Source organism: Myripristis murdjan, chromosome 24 (assembly GCF_902150065.1).
Source record: "Myripristis murdjan chromosome 24, fMyrMur1.1, whole genome shotgun sequence".
In the NCBI taxonomy this organism is placed as follows: Eukaryota; Metazoa; Chordata; class Actinopteri; order Holocentriformes; family Holocentridae; genus Myripristis; species Myripristis murdjan.
Genome location: NC_044003.1, coordinates 27,275,125 through 27,301,446, shown reverse-complemented (window position 1 = coordinate 27,301,446; position 26,322 = coordinate 27,275,125). Strand labels below are relative to the sequence as shown.

The 26,322-nt window shown below is 40.6% G+C and overlaps 1 protein-coding gene across 1 annotated transcript in view; it reads right to left on the bottom strand.

Annotated features, from left to right (window-relative positions):
• Nucleotides 1–436: 436 nt before the first annotated feature.
• The window catches only part of tbc1d32 (TBC1 domain family, member 32), a 108,858-nt gene continuing 82,972 nt past the window's right edge, over nt 437–26,322 (bottom strand). The window contains exons 31-35 of the mRNA XM_030047443.1: nt 21,135–21,289; nt 18,468–18,608; nt 11,987–12,175; nt 5,173–5,339; nt 437–515 (exon numbers count right to left, since the gene is read on the bottom strand). Of these exons, the coding sequence (XP_029903303.1) occupies nt 5,220–5,339; nt 11,987–12,175; nt 18,468–18,608; nt 21,135–21,289 (605 nt within the window). The 3' untranslated portion in view covers nt 437–515; nt 5,173–5,219. The remainder of the gene's footprint in view (nt 516–5,172; nt 5,340–11,986; nt 12,176–18,467; nt 18,609–21,134; nt 21,290–26,322) is intronic.

The following is a 26,322-nucleotide window of genomic DNA, read 5'->3' as shown; positions in this document are numbered from 1 at the left end:
AAGAAAAAAAATATGTACAGTTATATATATAAAAAAAATAGATGAAAAAATCTGAGATCTTGGGAAAAACCTATGTAACACTGAAAGCAAATACACATAAATATTTGTATTATTTTTGTATTGTTGTTGTTAATAGTAGTGGCAGTAGTAGTAGTAGCAGTAGTAGTAGCAGTAGTAGTAGTAGTAGTAGTAGAATGTTTTTTAACAGTATACTTATAATGTATTCATACCAACTGATGTCAAAAATGTGAAATATCCCAGCGCCTCAAGCAGTTTCTCCTGCAATCAAAACCCCCCAAAATAATTCCTTTTTTTTTCTGCGTGCGTTGTCAAAAAGCAAAACCTTTAGCAACCGCTCAGATGATGACAACTCACCTTCAGACAGCGGCTCCTTCAGATCACCTTCCTCCTCCTCCTCCTCCTCCTTCTCCTCCTGCTGTGAGTTTTGTGTATTTGGGCTAAGAAAGCCCAAAAAAGCCCCGACTTGTCAAACATCTCAGCAACCTCCCTCCCCCCTGAGAGACAGAGAGAAAGGCGGAGGAGGTTCATTGTGAGCTTATCTCCAACTTCATTTCAAGGTGATTTGAGGAAATTCTGGCAAAGATCAACACTGTGTACCGATTCAACAAAATCTTTACAACGCAGCGGGTTGGGTCACCAATTTGTTTTCTCATCATGGAGCGTTGAGTCTCTTTGAGTTATGACGGCACATTTGAAGGTGAAGGGATGAAAGATTCGCTTCATCCTTACCAAAATGTCAGGCTCATTCAGACACAAAGGACTGAAATACCTATTCAAAGTGCTAACTTTTACAAGGTAAACATTTGAACAATTTGCCTGATTGCGAGCCACAACCTCTGCTCTGTGCTGCCCGTTCCTTCGGTAAACACTATGGACTGTTTAGCAATTGCTGTGGGAAGGAAGGGAGACACATTTAATGACCTCATTTATTATTCAGGCCTCAGTGTTGGGAGAGAGAGAGAGAAAGAGAGGGAGAGGAGGCTGTGGTTACTAATGAGGGTTTATCACATGGAATTATCCTAACCTTCCTCATGCATCTTTTATACAAAGGCCTGCATAGGTACATAAGCACAAGAGTCTGTGTGATGCATTGTTGTGTGCTCTGGCATTAATGATGTGCCCAAGCCGTGCGGATGAGACAGCTGCAGTCAAGGACTAGCCTCTCACTTGGAAGACTTTTGGAAATCCTAAAGCCTTCGCTATCCCAGAAGAGTTTGAACAACACAGGCTTTGCAATTAACAGCCTTACAATTAATAAGTCCACACTTCTTAACAAACTTTTCAACTTTTTTTTTTTTCCCCAGCTGGGGTATGAATTTTTCATGAGAATATGCCGCAGCCGAAAAGTCATTGTTCTTTAGGCTGTTGTGTGGGACAGTCTAACAAAATGCAGCCTGCTGTTTGGTCGCTGTCTACCAGCCTATAGCAGACCTTACACTGCAGGGACACTGCAGGACGTTGGCAACATGACATGCAGAGCAGCTTTGGAAATATGTCAGTACAAACTCAATATATCATACAAAGTGCAATGTATCATCATATTTATTCCATGTTATATCCAAATCATTTAAACAATGACACATGAATGCTACAATATATTGCGCAACATGAAAGGAGGCTTTGTACATCTCACTGAATACAATATCAAAAGGCCTTAGAAATATAGACATTGATGTACATCTTAGGAAAAAAAAAAAAAACAACAACATTAGGGCAGTTTCCTAGACAGAGATTATATTAAAACTCTAATCTGGAATAGCTGCTAATGGCCTAAAAAGTGACTTTCTCAAACACAGCTTAACTTATAAAAACTTCCCTCTGGAGTGGAGTGTTGATTAAATTTAATGTGACCAGTTTGTCTTTGTTTGGGCGCCACCTCTTTTGTTTGGTCACTTTCTGGTTATCTTCTTGTAATTCCGTAATGATTTCCTGCTAATTTCCAGGTCATTTTTTTTTGCTAATTTGCTCATAGCCTTTTTATCCCCCATGTTTTAGAAAGAAATCAAGCAAATTTGCACAAAGGGTTCATTTGAAAACCCAGTGATGATGGTAAACCTGCTGCCTTGCAGCTGTTTTTTAAACCTTCATTTACCTCAGGACTAACATCTTTGACCTGGAAATCTGATCATTTAATTCCAGATTACGATAAATCAAGGACAACGCCCCTGTGGTGAAAGTGAATTAAAGTTATTCCAGTTTAAAAAGGCATTTTAGTTTAGGATGAGACTTAATCCCTGTCTGGGAAACCGCCCCTTAATAAACCCAGAATTAAAGTATTTTTAATTTGAATAATCACTCCGTAACAGCTTGCTCATGGTCCTCACATATTTACATCACGTCATGTAGAGCAATGTGCAACTCCTCACAGGAACAATGTGCAGGAAAAGTCTAAATGATTAGACGTCTTCAGTCTTCTTTGTGCTATGGTGAAAAAATGTCCAGCATTTGTGATCGGTTGATGGGTTTATGACCAGTAACTCCTAATAATGTCACAGATGTGGTAGTGACTGAAACGTGTTGAACTTGCTTCTCACATCAAGATTTTTGTGTCATGGTGACGTTGGGGTGAACAGGCACATCGCACAGAGCAATCTACCCGATTCACAGAGCTGATTTTAGTGCCAGTCCTCTCATCACATACCAGGAAAGATGACGAATGGGCCCCAAAAGTCTGAGTAGTCCTTTTGTGGGAGAAAAGGTACAGTGTGACCCTGTGTTTTCTCAAGGGGCTCTTACATAGCAGCTACACTACAAACTACTGGCTGGGAGCCAAAGTGGTTAATACACAATGAGGTGCTCTCCTGACCTTCACAAATGCCACTGATGTTTTTTTTTTTGTTTTTTTTTTTTTGCTAGCACTGGACTCTGGTGTCTTCTCAGTCCCTAGTGAAGTGTCTATGCTACATAACATTTCAGCGTAAGATATTTCTTTGCTACAGCTCCGATGTTTACACGTTGCTTTGGCATCGATGGTCTTAACATCAAATGATGATGTGCTACTGTCGAGAGGTGCAGGAGGTGGCCAGGTTAACACACACATTTCACATTTATGTGTGTGGTTGCTTTAAGGAGTATTTCAGATGCCCTCTCATCTTTAATTTTGGAGTCATTTGGTCGAAATATGTATTACCTTGCTCTGTCCTGCTTCATATCACTTCCCAGTCTGTTGAGTGATGTTTTTACACTCTTTACAAAGAACTACCTCAATGAAAGAGTTAGTCATCGATGAAACCAAACTGAGTTGCCCATACATGAAAGCCTATTGGTCAAGCCATCCAGCCAATCAAAGCATTTGATCAACCCACCAGGCCAGGGACGAGGAAACGGTTTAAGTGTAAAGTTACGTGTCTGCCTAATCTACACTCCTGCCTGGGTACGAGTTACAGAAAGTATATTGAAATGTGTGTGTGTGTGTGTGTGTGTGTGTGTGTGTGTGTGTGTGTGTGTGTGTGTGTGTGTACCTGACATGGTTTAGGTCCACTGAACCACTTTGTGCTCACTGCAAGCAACACAGTCAACAAGTCACAAGAAGTCTGTTCATGTCATTTAGAGCTGTGCCACCTGGGAAACACAGCCAATGTGCGGAGCGTCACCACGCTTGTTGGCTGAGGCAAATTGGCCACGGCTGAACTTTTGGCAGTGATCAGCTGCCAACAGCGAAGCACATTTTTATGAACAATAGTTCTGCCTGGCAGGCGCAAAATGCATGAGAAGTTGTTTATAGCATTCAAAGCTTCCAAGTTTTCTACAACTTCAATTTGAACAACTACAAGAATAAACATCTCCAAAATGAGTATGGCCACATCCATCACTGGGGTCAGTGGTAACGGCAAGCCTTTTAAAGTTTATTTCCAGTTAATGCTACCTGATCCTAAGATTCACCCCCCAATGCAAACCAACCAATCATAGCTCAGTAAATGTTGCCCTCCTACAAGAAAATGTCTTTCACCATAAACATGAATGAAGCTTCTCTAGATTTTGAGGTGTGCTCGGTGGTTTATGCTGTCGTTTTTGAAAATGTCCATGTGAGGCATTGTGCATGAGGTCCAGGACTGTACGTCTGTGAGCTGAACAGCCTTTCAAGTCACTTGTGAGGATATTCACGATTATCCTGATAATGAAAATTAATTTTTCATAAATGTTCTTTTTTTATTGCAGTCCACAATAAAATACTATATTGCCCCATCCTTAGTGTTGGATTCATATACTGTTACGTTTTGAGTAAACCATGAGTTAACATTAGCGTGGCGTAGCCTGAGTGTTGCTGTCGAGTAAACCCTGACGTCATTAGATTCAGCAGAAGAAAGCTGGAAAAGCTTATCTTGGACATGGCAGAGACCCCTCTTAAATATTTACATATATAACATGTATATTTGTTTAAAACTGAGGGAATGAGTACACTGAGTAGCCTGTCACTGAATTTCATCGTCTCCGTGGCTGAGTACATAAACCTTGTCCTGCCTAGCAACAGTAACTAAGGGCCATGGGACTTAGGATAAATTGTGGTCTGGCTAACGCAATGCTATGAAAAGTACTACGAAATCAAATCAAATGCAAAAGCCGATTTGCCCGTTCCAAAGTTTTTAGCTGTCAGTCAGAACGGAGTGAGCCATCAAACAAGCTGCTCACAGTGTGATCGCAGATAGCAGGCAAGGTAAACATCATTAACTACAAAGTACTGATGAAGATGAGTTCCAGAAAATCAGATGGCTAAAAATTACCTTTTTCCTCTGGTGATGCAACCAGTAAACACCACAGCTGATGTCAATGTCCTCTAAAGTTGATATTTACATCAGCTCATAATCATGTCTTCATTCTAAATATTGGGCCGTGTAAAAATGACAGTAATACTCCAGTTACTTATAAATTGTGGAATCAAATGCAGTGTTTTTTTATATACTTTTTTTCTGTCTCACTGCAGTCAGTGGTCATGGCTTTCTCTCTGTAGGCTTACCATGGATTGCCATCATGAAAACAAAGGAAAGCACCAGGCTTGCAGGAGAAACACCAGACACTGGGACTTCCCTTTAGTGGTCATCTCTCATTAGTGGTAAAAAGTAGTGCTGCGTGTCTCCAGGACATATCTGCTGAACGTAAAGCAAGGTGCAGTGAAGCTGTTGAGGTGGCCTAACACCCTATTAAGACACTTGCCGTGGTTACATGTCGATGGGTTGCACAGTTCTGTATGCTACGTGTTTTTATGCTACAGGGTTCCTGATATTTTTCATGTCAGTGAGGACGACGCTCCGGTAGCTGCGCTCGAGCCCTTCCATGTACTCTAGGTAGTCGCTGACCCTGAAGCCCTGGATCGGCTCCTCCTGGTGGGGAAAAGGAGGAAACAGTTACTTATCAGGGTGCCCAATACCAGGAAAGTAATTACTGTAACTCATTACTGAGTTACCAATACTGTATCACATTAAAATACAGACAAAAACATTACCACAACACAGGCATTTACAAATCAATACAATCTTTCACAGAAAATAACATGAGTAAAGTACTTTTCAAAGAGCAGTATCATGTGACTTGCAACTTTCATCAGTGGTCACACTATAAAATTACAAACGGCTCTCCTTTTTTTTTTTTTTTTTTAATCACAGACAAAATGAAGTGTCCTAAGATGAGAGGGTGCAGATATTTACAGTCAGACAGATAACAGATGGGTACTGATGCAGAAGGGGTTTTACCGTTCTGTGTGTTAGGAGGTGATGTGTGTATAATTTGATACAACATTTTCATTAAAATACTTTACATTCAATCTATTTCAAAGTCACAGGATATTAAATCACGCCCTGGAATCGAATGCCATACTGTGACAATAAACAACAACCTTGACTGGTGCTCAAGTAATAAAATTTGATATGTCTGACGAATAAAGGAAACAGGGCTATATAGTAGTCTTAATAAGCACCGGCATCTTAATCACCCCAGGTACACACATACACACAAACGTGTGACAAACTATCCTGGCATGCAATGACATCTTAACTGTCACAGTTTGCTGGAGGCTAGAAGTGCCCGGGACAAAAGAACATTTTATTTGGCTTGTTTGGTTCAGTTAGCGTTTTAATTTAGGCCGACATAACTGCTGCCTGAGCTATGCACCTTGCATGACAACGGCCAACCTCTATGAAAGCTGTGGAAGCTATAAAAAAAAGACAGCAAATAACTGTGACTGGTGCGCGCTGCAAGGGGAGTCATCAAACAGCAACCTTAGCAACACTGCACCCAGAGGACAGAGTGACGACGCACAAGGTAAAACCGCAAACAAACAGTGTCGTTTTATGAGGCCCGCTCCTCTAACACACTATCACCACTTAATGACTTCTGCAACTTGCGTGTCTTAATTTTCTTTCATCACTTTGTAGAAAATGTTTTTGGAGGATCTCATTATTGTTTTATTATTTTTTTTTTCCCTGGTAAATAACATTGCCAGGGGCCTGACACGATGAAAACACAGTCAATACTGCAAGAGCAATTTAAGGTTGGAAACACATCCTGATATTTTCTTTCTTTCCCCTTCAAACAAGATTTCCACACATTTAAATACGGGCGAAAAGGTTTCTGTTTAACATTATGTTTTAGGCATTTAATTGCAGTTCATACAGACTGACTTACAATGAATGTAATAAGTTTAATTTCCGAGATCACCAAAAATCAAGTGGAAAGATAAGGACAGTGGTCTCCTTATCATATTCCTGTGATCACTGAAAAACATAACAGTGCAGTGCTGCGGGGAAAAACAGAAAAAAAAAAAAAAAAAGCTAAGAGACAAAAGAGATGGAAGTTTTCTTTTTATAAGAGAGCAAATACAGCAAGTGGAGAGGGGAAATCATTCAGCGCGAGAAAGGCGACGTCAAGTGTTTGTTGAAGAAATGACTTTTCAATCTGTGATGGAAGATGGGGAGTGACTCCTCAAGGCTTCCTTCCTCTCTACCTTCTCCGGAAAAATGACCCTGCATGTGAATGTTGCTTTGCTCACTGCTGCCAGTGCGTGTGTTTAATCCTGCCCTGGCTCTAAAATCACTTATATTGAGCAAATTTTATAAATACATACCTTTGCATGTAGCAAACAAGTAACTTGCTTGTTTCTGATAACATATCCCAAGGATGCTAATATGGGCAGCACAAAAGTACAAAATATCAAACACATGAAAATGCAAGTGTGCAAGTTGATTCCATTTTCAGTGTTCCAAATAATGCAGAAACATTTTTGTAGACGTGCTTTATTATAAACAGCTGCTCTGTGGAAGGTCTGAATGCTTTACGTGAGCTCCTTTGGTAGCATTAGCTGCAACAAAACCACCAGCCATCAGGGGCAGCACTGAGCGCAGCGCTTGAGCAGCACTACAAACAGGTGCAATACCCTTGGGATATGTTATCAGAATACAAAATACTGCTCCTAGATGTAACATATTACAAATTACATTATTGTCTTTCTTCAGATTGATCAAATACAATTTATACTCATTGTTAATACTCAAAAAAAAAATACAAATTTAAAATACTTTTAATCTGGGATTTTTTAGGGAATTTTTTTCTTGCCCGCTATGAGGGTTCAAGTCAGGGGGTCCTATTTTCCTTTAGTTTGTTGTACTCCCCTGCTCTGATTATTGCAGGCAGCAGTCCATTACCACAGGATCATGCATGTTTATCCAGAATGACAGTTAAGACTTGAGGCCTGTGTGACGGTCTGACAGTAATACAGTCAGTTTGTCACTGGAAGTATGTGGCTATGTGACTCCAGAGTCATTACTTGAAGCCATACTTTGTTTGTATGCATTTGCTGTCATTTCATTCTGTCAAAACACACCAGCACATAAGTGCATAAGTATGAGAGGTGTCCGACAGAGTGGGAATACAAGAACATTGGAGTGACAGATTCTTTATTTCAATTGTGTAGAGAGCGATAACATCTGAAGGGTAATCAAAATGAGCAGCACCGACCAATCATTTATCAGAGGAGAAAATGACTGCTGACACACTTAAACTTGTGATGGAGAACAAAGACAGGCAGAAGAAGTCACTCTGGAGTATTTGTGGTCTGTTGTTTTCACCAGGAACAGTGAAGACGTTAAGAAAAACAAATGCACAGATTTGTGTGTGAATTAGAGTTGGACCAGCGTAAGGTTTTGAAATCTGATACCATATATCAGATTGAAAATGCTGATAGCCAGAACTTTGAATCTGGCCATCCTCATGCAGAAAGTTCAAAAGTCTCCAGAATCATATTCTGGTCAAAATGCAAAAACCAACAACCAAAAGAGATAGCATTTAGATTATCATGGGATACCAAGGACTCTAGCAGTAGTAGTAATAAACATATTAAACCTGCTGATCTGTTGTCTGGGCTGTGGCCAACTTATTTTTTATGGTGCAAGGTAAGGGACAAAATTAAGACTACTGAGAAGATTGGGCGCATGAGTTACCACATTGGCACCTCATTTCCCACCGAACCCAACATGAGCATACAACCAATTACAGAGCATATAACTGAGGTCCAGTCATTTGCTCTGCTAGTAATTTGCCTGTTGAGTGTCATATAAGCAGCAGTGCAATGTCATTTTATTTATTAAATTCTCCAATTACTCATCAATCCAGTACTGCTGATTTGGATGTTACATAAATTACACTCAGTGATGAGCGCAACAACCATCACAATGATGACAATGACAGCATCACTTGATGTATAAACCAAATGTTGTTGTGACCTGCTGGTGGCAGCTGTCACAAACTGCCAGACTATAAACTGGCCTTTTACATTTATACAACAATATACAATTGTATTTGCAGGTATGGGGGGCTTTTTCTAGTCAGCAGTAAGAGAGTGGACAGAACTTTTCCTTTTCCTTTGTGACTTTTGATAGTGGAGTTTACCTCATCTGCAGAGGACAAATGAGTTCACAGGACATTGGACATCAGAAGTCAGATGTCAGACAATCATCTATAAAATTTTGAGAACATAGCATTTATGTTGCCAAGTCAGTGTCAGACACTTATAAAAACCATCTGAACCTGTCAGTGGCGAAAACAAGCACCTTTAGTGGATGTAATGATGGGCACAAATGCCCCATGTGATTACACTGCAGTCCATTCCGTGGCTGCCGGCTGAGGCGATCTCGCTCAGACCAATTTCAAACATTTTTGAAATTGGTCCGGTCATTGGTTTCAGTCATTTGGTTCAGTCATTGGGACCACAAAAGGTGGAAAAATAGAGCCCACGTTGTAGAACACCGGATTTATAACACCAAAGTATTTAGCAAAATTTCACAGTGCTGCTGATTTGCATAACAACATACTCAGCTGAGCCTCTCCCACCCATGGGAGATGGATGGTCACTTCATATAATGAAAATCCCAGACAAAAGTTTTAACGTGCTGGCTCTGAAACTCTCCACTGAAACCCGTAAGAATGAAATTTGGATTATTAGCAGTGCACAGAGCTATTGATGTTGGATATGTAATGAAACGCCTGTATTGCTAAACCAATATTTTGTACTAAACTTGGAGTGGAGTGGACCGACAGAAAAAAAAACATCTCTTTGGAAAGTTTGAAATAAAAACTAAAGAAATAGGAAGGAAGCAGAATCAAAAGAGCATAAGTAAGGAGTCCTTTTCAAACAAAGCGCTCAGAGCAACCTATGACAGCGCTATGTGCACGGTGACAGGCAATTTGTTTGTGAGTGCTGTGGCAACAAATCCCAAGCTTTATTTTGGCTTGTTATTTCATATAGCATCTGAGTCAATGGCAAACATACAAGCTGTTGTTTTGTCTGTACTTTTTATCTCTCGCGTCCTCAGTTTGACTGCATTTCAGCTGCAACCAGACTCAAATGTAACACGTCATTTGCCTCTTCAATTATTAACTTAGATAAAATATAAATACACCCCATCATGCAATGAGATATATCTGGCTGAGTCTAGAAGGGCTCTTAGTGTGTATGTGTGTGTGTGCACGATTACAAAGAAGTTTCCTCACCAAGAAAAGGGATAAAGTGAAATGATGAGGCCACTGGAAGGGAAATGTGCCCAAATCTGTTCACGGATCAACTCAGGACAACAACTGTGGGGTCTGTATCTCTCTCTGACACACGCACACACATACACGCGTGTGCACACACACCCATTTTGGCTGTGGGCCCGTGTTTTGTAGCAGTATCTGATGCTACAGCTCATTAGAAGAACTTCTTGAGATAAAGACCGTCTAACTGATCTTTTATTCACAAGAGCTGTCAGTGGCTGCTGATGGTAAAGTTAACACAGTGCTATCAGCTGGAGACAAGGCAGATACAGATGGACTGAAATGCTTATTGATTAGTGAATATGACTGCTTCTGTAAAGGATGATGTGCACGCCGCTGTGCGTGATGATTTCATGTTAGGACAGGCTTTTAACTAACTAACTACTGGATGCAGAGTGTGTGACACAGCTGATGACTTCTTTATCACAGAGAAAATTGTCAGTCTCTTGCATGGAAAGAACATCAAACCAAACTCCATTCAAAATGCAAGTAGCTTGGTGCTATTTTGCTCATTAGCATCACAGAACATGACTTTGGACGTTTTGGAATTAGCTCACCTGTTTTTCCTACAATGTTCTTCCTCCGAAACACACCACCACATAAGCAACAATGTGAGCTAATCACTTGAGAGCTGCTTTGTGAATTGGTAAGACATATTTTAAAGAAATTTTGAGCCCTGCCACTGAGGCTGACACAATTTTCTAAACCACACAGCAGGATAATGTGATCTGATTTGACTTTTTTATTTTTATTTGAATTTATTTGTTTGCACAATAAAACAAAGGGGTGTTGTCCAGTACTGCCAGTTTGTCCTTAAATATTAGGAAAGCAATAGAAAGAGAGAGGACAGAACAGTCACCTCTGTCAGCGGCAACAAGAGAGGTTGTTAGTCACCCACTGCAGTCAGGACTCCTGCTCGATGTCACATGTAAAATTCACTGACTTTTCCATGACTAAGAGATTTATTTACCTTGACCCATATAAATGTAACATGATTTTTTTCACTTTTTGACTATGCATTCAAAGGAATCTTACTCTCAGGATAAGATCGAGGAAGTGAAAAGTGAAAAGACATGGAAAATAAGTCATCTTCTTGATGAATAACTGGTTAAATTGAAGCTGACAAAGTTCGATGATATCCCGTGTCTTCCCCCAGTAATTTATTGAATTCTTTGATTTTCCTGTCCTGAAAAGACTTCCATGTCTTTACAGAAGTTCTGTGGGAGCCCTGTATGGCGATTTCTAAAACCTGTTTGAAAATTTTCAAAAGTGTTACTGGAATTCATCAATGACATCAGTAGCTGCAATACACATCACCACCCTCAGGAAGACGGGAATTGAAACTCAAGAGTGAAATACAAATTATCTCCCAAACAGTGCAAAGTGAAATCTCTGCCTTTGAGTTGTTCAAAACATTGAGCGATTCAATGAATACAGCCGGGATCAATGAATACATTAATGTGGATGACTTTATTACTGTGATGAAATACTGGTGTGAAGAAAGTTTGAAGTCTCTGAAAGTTCATTTTCATATCCTAGTGGAATGAAAGACCAATGGCTGGATAAAAGGCAGGAAATTTTTTTACTGGAGTTCTAAAATATGACTTCTTACTTTAGGAAAAGAGTAGCAGAAATGTGAAGTGTATACATTTTGTAGATATTATGCTAAACATACAAAATTCCTGGTATGGGCCAAGACACTCAAAGTTTCTTGCAGTGTGTTACAGGTACTGCTAACTCACAAAGAAAATGTGTGTTTGTGAGTGACATGACGTGTGATGGCATGTGTGTTGACATGACATTTTATATTTAGCCTCTAAAGTTCACTTGTCAGGAAATATTTCAAATTGCATCAAAACATGAGTCAGTGTTTGGCCCCAGTTATGTCTTGTGCATTTGCCAATACTGAAGACCACCTTAAATTAAAAGTCAGATTCCATCTCACCTTGAGGAAGACCTGCAGGTCCTGAGACTGTGTATGCAGCAGGATGTCTGGCTGCAGATGCTTGAGGACGGCCACGCACATGTACACCTGGTAGTCAGGGCCCATCACCACACAGGTGGAGAGGTAGTGGCAGATTTCTGGCCAGTCCAGGTAGTTCCAGAAACACTGGCCCAGCCACTGGAGGCACATCTGGGGTTCAAAAACAGACAGCGATCCATGATATTTTTGTGACTGCCTTTGGATTCTTTGTTTTTGTAACTCTGGAATGTGGGAGAAATTTGATTTTAGTGAACCTGGCTGTCAGCTATACTCTGGTTAATCTGTCAAACAGTTAATCTGTTAAACTGCTCAACAATAACAGACCACTCCATCTTCCTCTCTGACTAAGTGACAGCATTTTACTTCTCATAAAGAGGAAAGAAAGGATGATCCTTCTGTGCAACCTTCTGTTGTTTTGTTTTGTTTTTCTTTGTGTAATTTTTCCTCTTATTTTACAGACTGCACATTAAACATACATTACACTGCACACAACAATAACATACAAAAACACAGTGCACAAAAGCAAACAAATTAAATGAAAATTACACGAGTAATTGTATCCCATAGTCATTCTAGGCCCAGATCGAGGCATCTTAGGATGGCAAATAACCAAATCAGCATGATTCAGGCTTCATTTATGAAAGAAGCCAAATGTTCAGGGCATGCTCACAGCCAACACACTTACCAAAAAAGCCTTTGCATTTAAAAATAGCTTAACGGAAGGTCATGTCGAACTTGCGTACTGGTCACGCTGAAGACTGTGTCTATGCTATACCTCTCATTCTCTGTCTCCCCACATTGACACAATGACATAGACACTGTCTCTGTCTCTCAAGTCACTGACTTGATTTAAACTGACTCTTTGTAGGTAGAATTTGAATGAGGCACATACACACGCACACACACACACACACACACTCTATTTTATGAATGTTGAGAACTATATTATGCCTCATTTGCTACCTCTGCTCTGTCAGGTTTTCAAAGCTCAAACTTTGGAATAGATATTTCCATATTTGACTGAAGCACAGGTGCCCATTATCGCCTTGAAGAGCAAAGAGGTGAAGTGAATGCTAACGTATTACTCCTCCCGTGAGACTATGAGTTCAGTTCTTTGATGCAAATGCAGTGAGTCTTATAGGCACCCCTGTTGCCTCATATTAAGTGAGCCTTGAATGTCAACTGCCGACACACATAGAAGACTAGATCAAACACAAGAGAATTCAAGGTGAAGTACCTTTTTTTTTTCTACCTCAGTGTTTGTGAGAGAAAGGTCTGTGTCAAAAGAATCAAGTGCAGAGGAGCAAAGATCTAACTTGTCAGCAGCTGCTCTGTTATAAAAAAAAAAAAAAAGCTTCAGTGTCACAGTCACATTTGGCTATTTTAAAGTTGGAAATCAATTCAGGAAAATATTTGATGGTTCTCAAAAGGCAATCAAATAAAGATATACAGAATGATACATCTGTTCAGGAAATGTTTGACTCTTCTCTAGGGCTGCAACTAATGAATATTTTTATTGATGATATATCCATCAATTATGTTTTGCTTAATAATTTCATCAGTAAAATGTCAGAGACCGGTATCAGACAGACTGACAAAATGATATATAAAACATGGCACAGTGAATCGAACAGTCATAAACTGACACGACAAACAACTGATACTAAAACAGCTGAGAATCTGCATAGTAAATGTTGCTATTTCATGTGAATAAAATGGGTTTAGTTTTGCAGGTTCCAGGAAGGCCTCCTTTATACATTTGGTCTGTTTTTCTTCCAATGCACCCGCAGAAAGATTATTCAGGTGTGCAGAAGTTGTTCATTTGCATATGAAGTTGATATGAAACAGAAAAAGGCAAGTGATCTCTAGCATTTGTGGAGCTATAACCAGCAAATGTTTGGTATTTTTTACTTGATAAATGACTAAATTACAATCAGTTTTTTCTGCTGATCAATCAACTAACCAATTAATTGTTTCAGCTCCATACCTGTCATGGTTTTGTATGTAAAGAAAGTGTCTAAGTGGTATCTGTTCACATTTGTATTCAGCCAATCAATTGCAAATCTAATTCCTCTCAGGTCCCTCCTGTGAATATCCGTGCCTGCAATGGCCCCTATTAAACTAAATGTCTTTGGCCTCAGGAAATGGAAATATTAGACATACCCAAAAGGAAGAATTAAATATTTGATTAAAACCATATTATCAGCTCAAAGGATGGTCTTCAAAACGTCATGAGTCTGACTTTGAGTGACACCAAATTCCAATTTGGTTGAACCTTTCCGTGGCATTACATTCCCAGAGTACTGACTCTGTGCTGAAAAGTGCACCAGTTTGACTTCTATTGTGCAGCATTTTTAGCGAGTCTAATTACAGCACTGGCAGTAATCTTAAAAATTCTTACAATGAAATCTTTTCTACTACATAGAAGCCGCAGTAAGAGCTACTGAAGGTGAATAAAATACTACTGTGGCTATATGGACTAGTGAAGTGTAAACAGAAGTAAAATTTGTAATCTAGAGGGTTGAGGGAGAAAATGGAGTTCTTTAACTAGAAGCTAGTCCCTAAAAGAAGCACTTGGTCCTAACAGTTGATGATTATCATTATGATGTTGATGATTATTCAGCAAGCTTTCAGGTGACACTCGACAGAATTCACAAGAAATGCTTGTTTTAGGTGGTATTTTTGTAGACAATCCATTGCATCAGGTCAGCTAACATCACATCTTCTTGTTGACACATGTGACCTACTGTAGCTAGTAGCTGGTAGTAAGCAGTAGCTGCATCTTAACATTAACATCTTTGCTTAAAACTGAATTAAGTGATTTCTGACCACTAGAGGGTACTGAGAGCTTAAACTCCTGCTTCATGGTAAATCACTTGTTAAGGTGAAAAAAATATGTTTTAGGATGGAAATGAGGGATACATTTCACTCTCAAGGTTCCTGTTGGATTACTTGGATTATTTTGTCTCTGAGCTCCAATTTGAACATGTGGTGAAGCTGCAGACTCTAAACTACAAGGTAAGCTGCTATGAACGAACTTTTTCTGTTGCTGCAGGGCTGACTGCACTGATGGAGGCACTCACACGATTGATCTGAAGTTTGGAACTGTGTACCTGCAGAATGTGCGGTAGTTTTGAATGAAGCTGTAGCGGCAAGGGGGTGAAAAGGAGGAAAGAGGAGGAGCTTATTCAGGATGACCTTAGAGAGCTCGAACCAGGGAATAACAACAAGCTGGCTGTAAAGTGTATGGTGGAAAGAAGACCCACAGGGATGACACTCACATTGCAAGGGGTCATTACTCATATTTTACACTGAAACAAACCATTCTGCAAATCCTACGGGGGTACTAAAAATTTCACAACATGTAATCAAAATTGCTGAGTTTTCAAATTTGAATTTTTGGTTGAAACACCCACCTTAAAATGTTCTGCTTCTGTGGCTAACAAAGTCATTGACATTCATTAACCACAGAACTGATAACTGGCTGACTAAAGCAAATGCTTCTAAAGGGAAGACTATTTTCCTACGGAGAGACCATTTCACTCCAGCCAATTTCAAGCCATGAAAGCACATTAGTTCTGCTACTTTTAGGAAAACTAATGTTGATGACTTTATTATGCTGATGAAAGACTAAAATTAATTTTCATATTGTAGTGTTATGAATGGAAACTAATGGCTGGATGGAAGGTAGGAAAAATGATACTGGAGTTCTAAAATATGACTGCTGGCTTTGGGAAAAGATTAGCAGGAATGTGAAGTTTATACATTTTGTAGATATTACACTAAACAGGCAAAATCACTGGCATGGTCTTAGTTATTAGCTGTTAGGCCACAACTCAGTGTTTTGGAGTTGAGACTAGGGCTAAAGGCAACACTGGATTGGACTGATGAGACTGTTCACTATTACTTAAAACTCTACTGAATGGATTTATAGGTCAAGGTCAAGGAAAACTTTATTATCCCTGAGGGGCAATTTGTTTTACAGCCAGCAGTTCACACTGAGCCATCAGACACACATTACAATACACAAAACTGACAACGACAATAATCATTCTAGACACATCAAAGTCAAGGACACAATCCAAAATTAAAGAGACAAATCATCTATTAAGAAGGCCAGTGGCAGTTGGGATAAAAGAATTCCTCAGCCTGTCAGACTGGCAGACTATATCTACTGCCGGATAGAAGCACCCGGAACTCTCTGAAGAGAGGATAATTAGGTTGTGATAAGATCGATTTTGCCTTGTCCAGCACTCTGGACTGATATAGCCATATCCACACAACAATTTTTAAATATCTCTTTCCCCCATTGCTTGTTATATGTAGCCTTTTGTGCACTGCCAACACTCCAATGAATTTCCATGACATTCCAACTGTGGTTGCAGGACCTGTAGAATCAGGTCCTGGGGCCTCATTTATCAACCTGTGCGTAGAAAAGGTTCTAAATTCTTTCGTAGGAATGAAACTTAGAATGTGTGTAAGTACAAAAAAATCCGTATTTATCAAACGTGCGGACACCGGTCGTACGCGCGCCAGTAAGCAATCTGTGATGATAAATCCCACCTGTTCTAAACTGCCATGCTCGTGCATGGTTAGGCTCATTTGCATTCAGAAACGCCTCCAATTGACCATATATGGTAGCAGCAATCCCTTTAAGAGCGCATGAATGGATTTTTTTCCTCGGCCATTTAGCAGGCCTATTGCGCGCTCAATGATGGTTCTTCAACGCACATGAGCCCGGTTGTAGCGCTGCTCCTGCGGGGTCCTCGGGTTGGCTCCGGGGGTCATTAACCACGGCTTCAGTGGTTATCCCCGATTACCTATAGAGCTGTTATAATAAACCATACGAAGCCCAGAAAATAATTTCGAAACGTTGTAACACTCACTAATAAGCCATCCATCCTCAACAGCTCCTGCTTGGATGCGCACACCCACAGAGCTGTTCTGCAGAATGAATGAGTCGTGCGTTCCTCCAAGCTACCGGGCAACAACGTTTAACAGAGACATATTTGCATTGTGCATTGATTGAATGAAATTGGATTGTGTGGTGGTGTTTTTATTGTGATGTGGGTGCAATCTATGGTTCCAATTATGTTTGGGAATCCGGTGACGGCGTGAAATCCTCGTTGAATTTCCGCTTGTTGGTGATGTCTGTATGGGAACTGAATATAAGTTGGGGCCAGAGAAATTATTGCATCCAACACTGCCGGCATGATTCTGCTTAGTGTCGGCTGCGAAATGCCGCATATGTCTCCAAACTCTAACTGAAATGTTCCGGTGGCCAAAAATCCCAGGGTGGACAGGAGCTGGATGCGCACTGGGATGGCTTTGGTGCGTTATGTCTCTCACTTAAAAACTGGTTGTAAATCACGGCATAAATCCATCAGTACGTTTTTGGGGAAGCGGTACCTGCTGAGATGCCACCCTGTGCTCTCACTGTCAGCTCTTTGAAAACGGTTTTCCAAATCCTCCAATAGTGCAAGATAAGCCATGGCACTTGCATTTCAAGTTTTCTTTTCAGGTTGTCCTGTCACAGCTGTCTTTTATAACTTGTACATCAATTATTGAAATTGTCTGCTAAATTACTAATTGAGATTTTTTATTAATTAGAGGAAACAGGGAACGTGTGAAGTTGCTGAACACTGTGACTCTCTTCGTGCGTTCTATTTGTGGTTTCACTGTTCTACCACTAGGTTTTGTGTGTACGCATGGTAAGAGTTGTACTTAAATTTACACATGTTCCTACGCAAAAGTACAAGTTGATAAATCCCATACTTTGCGTGGGAATGTTCTAACGCACCCATTACGCACACATCTGTGCGTACGCACGGTTGATAAATGAGGCCCCTGGACTCTATACTTTGAGCCATGGGACTATTTCCTAGGGTTGCCTCTTGGCACAGGTGCTCAGAAAATCAGCTGCAGGATGTTGAATCCCTCTGTCATTAAACCACTGAAACCCAGGAGCTCATGGTTAGGCTTTGATTTTGAAAGGTCTTATTTCACTCTCTTAAAAAATCACTTTATATCTTTATATTTTGAATTTTGGGAGGGGATTATTTTGTAATTTTCTGGTTCTTGTAACATTTTACTAATTTTGTGCAAATTTTCAGGCCATTTTTTCCCTGATTTTTCTGATTGCCTTTTCATTGTGTTACTGGAGGAAATCAAGTGAATTTGCACAGGTTTTGTAGGGGTTAAATGCTATAGTGCTATATCATTCAGTGATAGACAGTCACACAATAGACATTTACTGTTTACAAATAACAAAATGTCACAGATGATTACTGTAAATCTTAGTTTCAGCCCTAAAGCCAGTCCCAGGGCTATGGCGCCTCCCTCGGATCACATGGTTGAAAAAATAAACCCCAGAGGGAGTTCTGTACTCAGCCATGTGTCTTCAAGTAAAGAATCTGACTCTGCCCTTCCATACACATGGTACCTGGGATGGGGTGAAGCCAGACATCCTGAAGGCAGAGTGGACCAGAGGGACCTCAGCCTTCAGCAACATCTCCACATAGTGAGCTGTACACCAGTAGACTGGAGGGATTCCTGATCCAGCTATCTCCACTGGAACATGGACCTGTCAAAAAAGATACAATTCAACAAGGCTGACAGCACTTTTGTCTCTCAGAAAATTTCTAGATATTGGGCTGTACATCTTAACATGAAATTACAAGAAAATCACCCCACAATTACCATTAAATTAACTAATATTTTGTGAACAAACAGCAAGAAAATAACCAGTGAAGTTGTCACAAAATCAGATCTGATAGTCATGTATTTTAACTGCTCAATTCTGAATATGCTGATTTACCCTGCTTGACTCGATAATTCAGTTCCTTTCTAAAAGGAAATGCACCATAGTAACATTATTGTTTCATTTTTATTGTAATGCTGCATAATCAGTGTCTACAGTTTAAAGGATCAAGAATAACATGTTACCTCATGGACTAGAAGGTAAGATGCTGAAACCTAAAGGGACAGTGCACACATTTTGGGGGGGTTATATTACTTCACAGCTGTTCTGTAGGACAGTAGTGGTGCTATTTTCCTCTCATTGTTACTGAGTGCGGGATACTGGCTGGATGCTCCAAATGTTAACTGTTAGCCTCCTGCCATTGAGGTGGATTTCCCCCCAGCTAACATTCATACATGTTTTTCAACAGATATATAGAGCAAAACAAGAAACTGTAAGAGCTTTCTGAATATGTGCTTGGCGTACATGTACATGCCTTAATATACATAAATGTGTATGTGGCTTTGTGCTTGCATTAGTTGTGTGTGTGAGTACACACCCACATAGCCACTCGGCAGTAAATTTGTTGGTGCTGCTGAATGACTTCTCCCTTTTGTGTCTAATGTGATATCAACAAATTAGAGCACATTAGGGACTCTGAGACTGACTGCAGTGTGGAGAGACTCAATGGCTGCATCTACCTCCAATACACTGAGAGCACATAACACATGGCCGGCAGAGATCCAATTGAGCCGTAATAGGCTTTGATGAAAGACTACAAGATGATAGAGGCTTGCTATAATGACAGCAAACCTTAATCTCAGAAGCTCAGTCCTCCTCTGCAATTCACAATGATTGAAAGAAGAGTTCATTTTAGCCTTCTTCCCCTCAGTTGAACTCTTTCACTTTTTTCTCTTTTCCTCTGCCTCCTTCTCCTCTCTCCTTTCCTCCTGCACTTCCTTGCCTGCCATCTTCTTCCTCCACCTCCCTCCTCCTCTTCTTCTTTTTCCATTAGCAGACAGAGCATAGTGCATCCTGCTCTCCAAGTCTTGCTGCCAATATGTTGCAGAACCATGAAAAGGTGATGAATTGAAATCAGTCTGTGCAAAATGCCTCCTCCATATCCATTCAATTTCACGTGATGTCACCACAGGCACACCGTGGCATTTTTGGGACCTGCTGTGACAATGCACTTAATACCAAGGGGAAACCTCAAGAAATCTTTTATAGGCCCAAAAACCCATAGAAAAGAATACACTACATCCTTCGTAAAAGCAGATCCGCCATGTCCAATACAGGCTTTTCCAGTAGAAACTAGCTTTAAACGTCTCTTTTTGTGTTCATTCACACAGTTTCAATCAGCAATACATGTTATATAGCAAACGGTTCAGCATCTTCTGCTGAATCTAACTATGTCAGGTTACAAGCAGTTGCAGTTATGCTGCTTGGAGGTCATACAAGAAAGCATAGGAAAATTTGTTTAACTGTATCTCAAAATGGTGATAAGCAAATCATGCAGCAATGACCCAATAATTAGAAAGAAATTCTGGATTACTTTAATATAGCACTTTATCTAGACAGCCAAAGTGCTTCACAGTGAAGGGGGTGAAACTCGCCTCAGCACCACCAACGTGTAGCACACACCTGGGTGATACATGGCAGTCATTTTGCACCAGAACGCTCACCACACATCAGCTTGAGGTACGGAAGGAGGGAATCAGAGAGCTAATTACACTTGGGGCTGATTAGGTGGCCAGATGGAGAATCAGGTTGGGAATTTAGCCAGGGCACCAGGGAACCCCCTCCTCTCTGTGATAAGTGCCATGCGATCTTTAATGACCACAGTGAGTCAGGACCTCAGTTTGATGTCTCATCCTAAAGACACATCCCTTGTCCCTGTCACTGAACCGGGCCATCAGGATTTATGAGGACCAGGTGGAAGACTGCCCCCTACTGGCCCACCAACAACACTTCCAGCAGCAACTTGAGATTCCCCAGGATCTCTCCCATGCAAGTTCTAGCCAAGCCCGTCCCGGCTTAGTTGCCACCCTTTGGCAAAGCCAGGGTATATGTTGGTATGGCTGCTGGCCATTAAAAAGTTACAAGACAAAGACTGGCAAAAGGCCCACTGAAAGCAAGAAAGCAAAGCAAAAAACGTTTCCATAAAATCTGCAAACAAGAACAAAAATTACAAGCCAACTATTTGCAAAAATTATAAATAACTTTTTAAAAAATTAAATTCTAAGAAGAGTACCACACCCGCCCTCCAAAAAAAATACAAAAATAAAATAAAATAAAATAAAGTGAATTTTATTGGGTGTTTCATTCTCACATGTCCGTGTGCATGGATGTACATGTATCTGCACTCACTGAGGCGTGTATCCTTGCTGGCCAGATGAATGCAGAGGTTAGCAGAGAGGACAGGTTGAGCAGCAAACGTAGAGACCGGTCCATGTCTCCAGCCATGATGAGGAAGACTGTCGAGGCCAGCCAGTCGTGGCCCGGGTAGCCGTCTTGCAGAGTGGCTGGAAGGAGGAGTTAAGGAGCTGATGGTTTAAGAGGGGCTTGGGGGAAAAGTTTCTAATATGCATACATCATACACCATACTATTCCCTTTCCATTCACCATTTACATGCTATTCTTATCTGAGCCACCCTGGCCAACTAGGCAGATTAGGCACGGTGCCTGAGGTCCCACCTCCTTTTAGGCCCCCACAACCAATCAGATTTTTTTTTTAACGCTCAATAAACCATCTGAAAAAAGGTAACATTTTAAATTATTAGAAAATGAAATATTACAAGAGCTTATTATAAAATCACCCTGACATACAGCAATTCAAAGCACAATGCAGTGAAGTCTTTCGGGCTTGTGTCAGACATGTTATTCATCTTTTGGACCTACTACTACTTGATCTATTCATGGTAAAATGCAGGGGCCCCCAAAGAATTCTTTGCCTCGGGCCCCCAGATGTCTGGGGACGGCACTGACTCTTATTGCCTTGGACAGTCCAATCTGCCTGTGTGAAGATAAACTACTCCCACTGCTACTCTAAATGCCAGAGAACCAAAACTTTAATCAGTGATATACGACTGATGTGCAATCTGAGGCTGCTCCATTGATGACAGAAATGTGTTGTGGAACCAAACGTTTGATTAGGTGTTGCAGACGGCTGGATGAAGACTGTCGTCATCAAAAAAAAGTAACAATTTCCACAAAAACTCATTTTGTGTTCAGTCTCTTTTAATGTATTACATTATGTATTACTTTCTGTATTCGAATGCATTACACTCACATGGAGCAGCAACTATATGTGGATATGGAATGTTTAGAGTGAGTGTTTTTGTGTATTGTGACACCCACAAACAAATTCTAATCGAGTATGTTGACATGGCAGTAAAGTATTGAATCTTGAATCTTGAATCTATATCTATATGTGTAAGAATCACATCAGGATAGACAAAGATTTAATTTGCAACTTGCCCTTGGAACAATAATTGTATAAAATCTAATAAAACATGCAAAAATACGCTTTGCAAATTCAGAGATGACTGAGACTATTTCACAGTTTTTCTAATGAAAAAAAAAAAAAATCACTGAGAAAATAAATGACAGGTATATGCGCCCCAACTTGACAACAGACCCCTCTCTGTAATATGAAGCTGTCATGGTGGCGACTAGGGATACTTTGACTGTCTCAGCTTTTTGGCTGATTCTGATTGTCGATTTTTCTTTAAACCTGCACTAAGTGATTTCAGAACCTAATAACAGTCCTCAAACTAACCTGTGCTTTATGGAGATTTTTGTACCCCTAATTGTATAAAACAATACCAAGTTGCTAAGCCCAGTCAAGTTTGCTGTTTTTCACTTCTTTTCTCTTTTTGTTGTCAAATTTCAGCCCAGAATGCAGCTCTGCCCTCCTTCTCCCTACAGTATAAAACGGAGGTCAGCTATGCTATGGGTGAGCACACTATGCTTTAAAACAGTAGTTTGATAAACTGAACACAAACTGAACACAAACAATGTCTGTGTCTATGTCCTGACCTATGCATAGTGATATCTTCACAAATTAAGTGTAACAGATTACAGTCACAGAACATTGTTCAACATTTTTCAGGTATGATGACTGCAACAAAAATCTGTTATTCTGTTCATTGGTTACTTCCTACTGACTACATATTATGCAATCACTTTAACATGAATGGCAAAGTTCTTCTTCACAGAGAGAGGAATTTCTGCCTTGTTACCAGACAGCCTGTTTCTGTTCTCATTCATCACATGTGCAGCTGAGCTAAACAAGCACTCGCTGTCAACACTTGTGCATGGGAAGACAGGTACGCTTCTGCAAGTGCCGCAAGTGCAGGGAAACGGTCTTTATTGGTTCGCAAATAGGCCAGCGCTTGTTAACCTCTGATGATTGGCACCTCTGACAGGTAATTCTGTACCTGCACGGCAGAAGGGCGGCCAGCATCTGCTCCTCCTCAGAATTCTCCATCAGTATTTCATCATGCACTGAAAATGGTAAACTTTGAATCTTCTTAACACACTTTGTAGAAATCCCACACAGCAGACATTTTTGCGCTAGTCAGCACAGGTCAACCCACTGTTGACAGATTTGGTGGTTTTGCCCCGATCCAGTATCACTGTTTAAACACTGTTTCACACTGTTTGAAATGTTAAAATGTCAAAACACTGTTAGAACAGTTCAACACTGTTCACTGATCAAATTCAAATAGCTTCCAACCCACACATTTCTCAGCTGTTTAACCCCAACAACCATACCTATCTGGCAAAACTGGCCCCTGAGATCAGCTAATTGGCCAGTTCCAACTGATTGGTGCACCCCTAGTGGCAACCACTTGTTATGCCCCTGTCTGTGTCACATCTGAATTTTACGCTTATATGTGAACATGAACATTGTGAAGTCTGTGTATTCAGACTACGGAAAGCAGCATGGTCTGGAAAGTGCCTTTGCATCTTTGTAGATGTGACTGGTCAGTTCATCGCCATTAAGACACAGAGGACTGAGATTTATCCCCAGCACCATCTGAAAGGAGCTTGTTGCCTACATGGAACCTGCAGTTGTTACATCTGCTCCTGCTGTCTCCCCTGACACTTCCTCCACATCCCATTTAGTGTCCTAATTGTTTGCCACTCTCCCAGTCTCTCTCTCTCTCTCCCCTCTGCATGCCTGTGGTTGACTCCAGCATACCTGTCTCCACTCAGACAGAGCAGAGCCCCACCTGCTGCACCCAATCCTGCAATCACACCTATATATACCCAGCTAAACCATTTCCACTCTGCCAGATCATAGCCTCTGCTCAGTCAGTGAACTACACTTCAAACCACTTTTTGCAATTCTGCCCGTTTGCCTGTTTCCTTACCCTGTGTCTCCCCTCCTTTGCAGTCCCATCTGCTCTGTTCTCCGGCCACGTCCTCTACTACATGTCTCGCCTTGTCCGACATGCTCATAAGCCTGGACTCAGCCTTGCTCTGTAAACCTCCCTCCGGATTCCATCTCAGCTCTGCTCAGAACCATTGCCCCAACTAAACTCTGGATCCACTCCGCTCAGCCCCCAGCTCTCTGGATCTCACTTTTACAGCAGTCCTGTCTAACCGCCTCTGTGTTTGCACTTAGGTTCACAAGCTCCGTATAACATCATTAAAGGTCTATTCACACCAAGTATGAGTTTTCAGCAAGAAAAAATATCCACACACATTACGTTTGATTACAAGGGGAACAAAAATTGCTCACTGCAATGAATATGGGCAGATCAATTTCCCCGCAGATGGCGATGAATAACTCATTCATGCAGAGTCCAAAATATGGCATTGTGGAGATTTGTGTGTGTGTGTATGTGTGCACACGTGTGTGTGTGTGTGTGTGTGTGTGTGTGTGTGTGTGTGTGTGTTTTTTCCCTTGGAGGCTGAAAGAAAAATTAAAACCCAACAGATTAACTTTTGGGGTCATGTGTCTGGAACTGGCATTCAGGATGGATGTGGAGCTGCTGATATCTGATCTCTAAGAGAAGAGAACTATATGACAAAAGCCAGAACAGCTACAGCTGAGCGGAGCAAAAAGAACTAAAGGGATAAGCTTGTCTGCCTCATCCAAGCTGCTCGTTCAGTGAAATTCAAGCACTTGTGCATGCATGCTGCATGGTGGAAGTGGTCTTTACAGCAAGATTTGAGCAAAAATGTGTTTGTTTGGTAAGTGCTAAACAGTGGACTGGATACCGGCAACTTGGATTATACAGCATGCCGAGTATGATATATATATATATATATATATATATATATATATTTTTTTTTTTTTTTTTTTTTTTTTTTTTTAAACAAGACGTTTGATAATGTTTAGTGATGTAAAATTACCAAATTTTGGATCCAGCGGCTTTCCATCATAACAGAGATGGCTAGCTTTTTAGGAATATGAGTTTACCATGACGGCTTGCAAGTAAAACTTTCTTCATCTTGAACTGAACAAAGTTCAGAATTTCCATATAAAACTGTCAGCTTGTATTTACGGTGTAGTTACTGTAGCATTATCTAGGCCACTGATGATAGCATTGTTAGTGAGCAACACCTTTTCATCAACACTTGTCTGTTGTGTAGTGGAGGAGGTCGGCCTGAGAGACACAGATACCAGAGGATTTGGCTTGGTAGTAGACAGCCTGTTTCTTCTCTTTCATTTAGGTTTCTGAGCTTTTTCTGAGAATGACAAAAATTTGGCGTCAGACTCAGTGTGAATGGTTTTGTGTCACCAAAAAAAAAAAAAAAAAAAAACCTTGTGAATATTTTATACTTTCGTGGGGTTTATTCACATTGGGTTCAGTGTGAACAGACCTTAACACCGGAGAGCTTTCAACTGTGTGATATGACTCTGCAAATCACTGTTCAAAGACGGCAGAGCTCAGTGAACATGACTGTCCATGCAAAAGCACAGGGTGCACCGGCCATCCATTAAGCAGCACATTTAAAAGATCTCTTGGTGCTGGTGGTGGCTCCTCTGAAGAGGATTCTCCTCTGAGGGGGATACTCTCACATTAATGTGAGGACACAGCTTGATTACTTAGCTGTGGAGAGTTGTTGATTCACCAGTTCTTATCCTATTTGATGCATCTGGCTTTTATTAGATTACAGATTTCTTGTTTTACATCTGAAGCCATTCTGTTCCAGTTCAGAGCAAACAGGTGGTTAATTTGTTCCATTTGAAATGTGTTCAGTGAAACAGCAATTTGCCGACGTAGGGCGCAGCCCGTTCATTATTGTCCCATTTGCCAACAAAGAGTGAGGCAGCCTTGCCAGACACTGTCTCACATATGGCTCCTGAGAGGAATGCTAAACCAAATATCAACAGACCATGGCACAGATGATACTAGGGTAGGGATTTGTTTACCATGGGTAGTCCTTATTAAGAAACACATGCACTCTCCTAAAGACTACAAAATGCTATTTAAAAATGATTGACATACAAGCTTCACACATTTATATAATATTGTACTCTGTAAAGACTTCAATTTGAAAGATATAGATCCATGAAAAGCACACGTTCCTCTGGGAA